This window comes from Nansenia antarctica (genome assembly GCF_963989245.1).
Source record: "Nansenia antarctica genome assembly, chromosome: 16".
NCBI classification, from domain to species: domain Eukaryota; kingdom Metazoa; phylum Chordata; class Actinopteri; order Argentiniformes; family Microstomatidae; genus Nansenia; species Nansenia antarctica.
Window position 1 is genome coordinate 26282948 of NC_137686.1, and position 3125 is coordinate 26286072.

At 48.5% G+C, this 3125-nt stretch overlaps 1 protein-coding gene across 1 annotated transcript in view; it reads left to right on the forward strand.

Annotated features, from left to right (window-relative positions):
* Nucleotides 1–2296, forward strand: part of klhl24a (kelch-like family member 24a) — a gene marked incomplete at its 3' end in the record, with an annotated part of 31315 nt that extends 29019 nt beyond the window's left edge. The window contains exons 6-7 of the mRNA XM_080546238.1: nt 632–820; nt 2096–2296. Coding sequence (XP_080402364.1) covers nt 632–820; nt 2096–2296 — 390 coding nt within the window. The remainder of the gene's footprint in view (nt 1–631; nt 821–2095) is intronic.
* Between the last annotated feature and the right edge of the window lie 829 nt (nt 2297–3125).

The following is a 3125-nucleotide window of genomic DNA, read 5'->3' on the forward strand; positions in this document are numbered from 1 at the left end:
TACCTGGCTAAATACTATTGTGAAGTAGAAGTCTCTGGAAGATCTACGTTGGAAAATATCTGTGCTACGTGTTATCCTCTGGGCTAAATCAATATGGAATATGGTATTTGCATATTGAGCAGACTTTACTTTACTTCTCTACAGCTTCTCTTTAAAGTGATTTACGAGGGTGTCTGTCCTCAATTCAGAGCAATAACTTCATGAGGGAAAAAATCAAGACGCATTCCAGAAAAATAATTCAATTATAAAAAATAATTTAGTTATGAAAAATTAGAAACAAGCCAGTGCTTGACGTTTTTGGCTAGTTCTGCCTTTCTCAAGAGCACTCTTTATCATCTGGGCTGAAATAATAATTAATAATAATAATTTTGCCATTTAGCAGACGCTTTTATCCAAAGCGACTTACAATTACGAATTACAGGGACATTCCCCCTGGAGTAACTGAGGGCTAAGTGCCTTACCCAAGGGCACACTAGTAGTGGTGTGGTTTCAGGCGGGATTTGAACTCACAACCTTCCGATCACAAGTCCAACTCACTATCCACTAGACCACCACTACCCCTTCCCTGCACATAGAACGACGTCTCTCTTGATACCGAAATAACTAACGGAACAAAAATCCTCAATTCCAGGTCCAGTGCTACGACCCGGAGGAGGACACCTGGTGTCTAAGGGCGAGCATCCCCATCGCCAAGCGCTGCATCACGGCGGTCTCCCTCAACAACGTGATCTACGTGTCGGGCGGGCTGACCAAGTCCGTCTACTGCTATGACCCCGCAGAGGACTACTGGATGCACGTGGTACACACCTTCAGTAAACAGGTAAATAACACACTGGTACAGTAAACAGGTAAATACCACACTGGTACAGTCAACAGGTAAATACCACACTGGTACATACAATATGTTACGGTACATGTGGGAATGCTGTACATGTGGGAAAACTAGGGTTAGGGTTAGGTGCTAGGGTTAAGGTTAGGGTTAGGGGTAGGGTAGGGTAGGGTTAGGGTTAGGATTACGGTTAGGGTTAGACATGCCAGCATGTACCAAGTCGACGTAGCACCTAACCCTAACCCTAGTTTTCCCACATGTACCGTACACCTTCAGCTAACAGGTAAATACCATGGTGGTACAGTACACACCTTCAGCTAACAGGTAAATAACACACTGGTACACCGTTGGCAGTGATTCTGTCTGAATTCCACCTCAGAACCAACTGTCAACTGCCAACTATCACCGTGAAGCTCACAAACCCATTGTTGAGGTGACTTTCCCCTCAGACAACGTAAAGCTCTTTCAGCACGTTGTGAAGAAAGACAAAAAAAAACTCCCGCTAAATTAATCCAATCAATTATCAATTCATTAACCGTGATGAGCTAGTCTGTCAAAACATGTACAGCATAGTGGGTCACCAGGGGCAACAGGGGGCAGGTGTCAGAAGTGTATTTCATGGCGCAGGTTCTTGTTAGAAGGCTGCTAATCAAACCAGTGACAAACTGTATTGATATATGTCTCAACACATCAGCCTGCTAATGAAGTTGGTGTTTGGTGCAACAATGTTCTGTGGCAGCACCCTGCGGTGTTTGTCACATTTAGCCAATCATAGCACGGCACTGTGATGATGCAAGATGATGATGTTGGAACTGAACCCTCCTGTGAGGACGGTGTCAAGACAAACTCCCTGACCTTTCTCTCTCTCCTCTCCCTCTCCCTCTCCCTCTCCCTCTCCCTCTCCCTCTCCCTCTCCCTCTCCCTCTCTCTCTCTCTCTCTCTCTCTCTCTCTCTCTCTCTCTCTCTCTCTCGCTCTCGCTCTCGCTCTCTCTCTCTCGCTCTCTCTCTCTCCCCCTCTCTCTCGCTGTCTCTCTCCCTCTTTCTCTCTCTCTCTCTCAATCCCCCCCTTTCTCTGTCTCTCCCACTCTCTCTCTCCCCCTCTCTCTCGCTGTCTCTCTCCCTCTCTCTCTCTCCCCCTCTCTCTCGCTGTCTCTCTCCCTTTTTCTCTCTCTCTCTCTCTCTCTCTCTCTCAATCCCCCCCTTTCTCTCTCTCTCTCCCCTCTCTCTCCCCCCTCCCCCCCCCCCCCTCTCCCTCCCCCTCTCCAGGAGAGCTGTGGCATGTCGGTGTGCAACGGGAAGATCTTCATCCTGGGGGGTCGTGGGGAGACGGGCGAGGCATCCGACAGCATCATCTGCTACGACCCCGCCACAGGCATCATCACCGGGGTGTCCTCCATGCCCCGGCCCATCTCCTACCACGGCTGTGTCACCATCCACCGCTTCAACGAGAAGTTCCACCGGCCCTGACCACACACACACACACACACATACATACATACACACGCCTACACACACACACACACACACAAACACAAACACACACTTCTGTACTACATAATAAGCGCGCCTTTTTACGCCTTTTCCGCCTTTCCAAAGCCACCGACTGACTGACTGGCACAGATACAGGAAAAACACGTTAGCGAACCCACACGCATCGACAAGAATCGTGTTCTTATGTTGTCACCCAGACCACTGGCCCCGTTCAGATGAATCCACAGTATGTCTTAATTTGGACTTGATGGTGTCGTAAGTCTGTCTTTTGTGGTGTCAGTCTGGAATCCCTGCTATGCTGCTGCTGGCTGCTGTCTGATCCAGCACAATGCTAATCTCTAAAGCTCGGTTGATTATGATACAGTATGAAAAACCACTGACTGGGTGACATATCTCCAGACACCCTGTCGCCTGACAGAGAGATCGGGGGCGGGGGACATCAAATTAAGGCACTGACTGGCATATCGAAACTGGCAGTGGTTGGTATACGTTACTTAGAAACTCTGTCTTGATTGACGGGTCGAATTGCAGGATGAAACTCTGACACCTCCGCTGGCTGTGTTCCGATTAGGGTCACAAGATTCCCGTTTCCATATGGAAACGTTAGCAATTATCGGAAGGTTTCCCACACTTACACGGGAATTTTTTTCATCCCGGATTCCAATAGCCTCAAATGTTCTCCTCCTTTCCTTGACTCCTTTCCTCCTTCATGACCACCTGATGCACAAAATCAACCTGTTCGTGACTGAGCGTGAGAGAGAGACAGGGAAAGAGAATCACCCCGCCGCCAAGGAGGCAAGAGAAG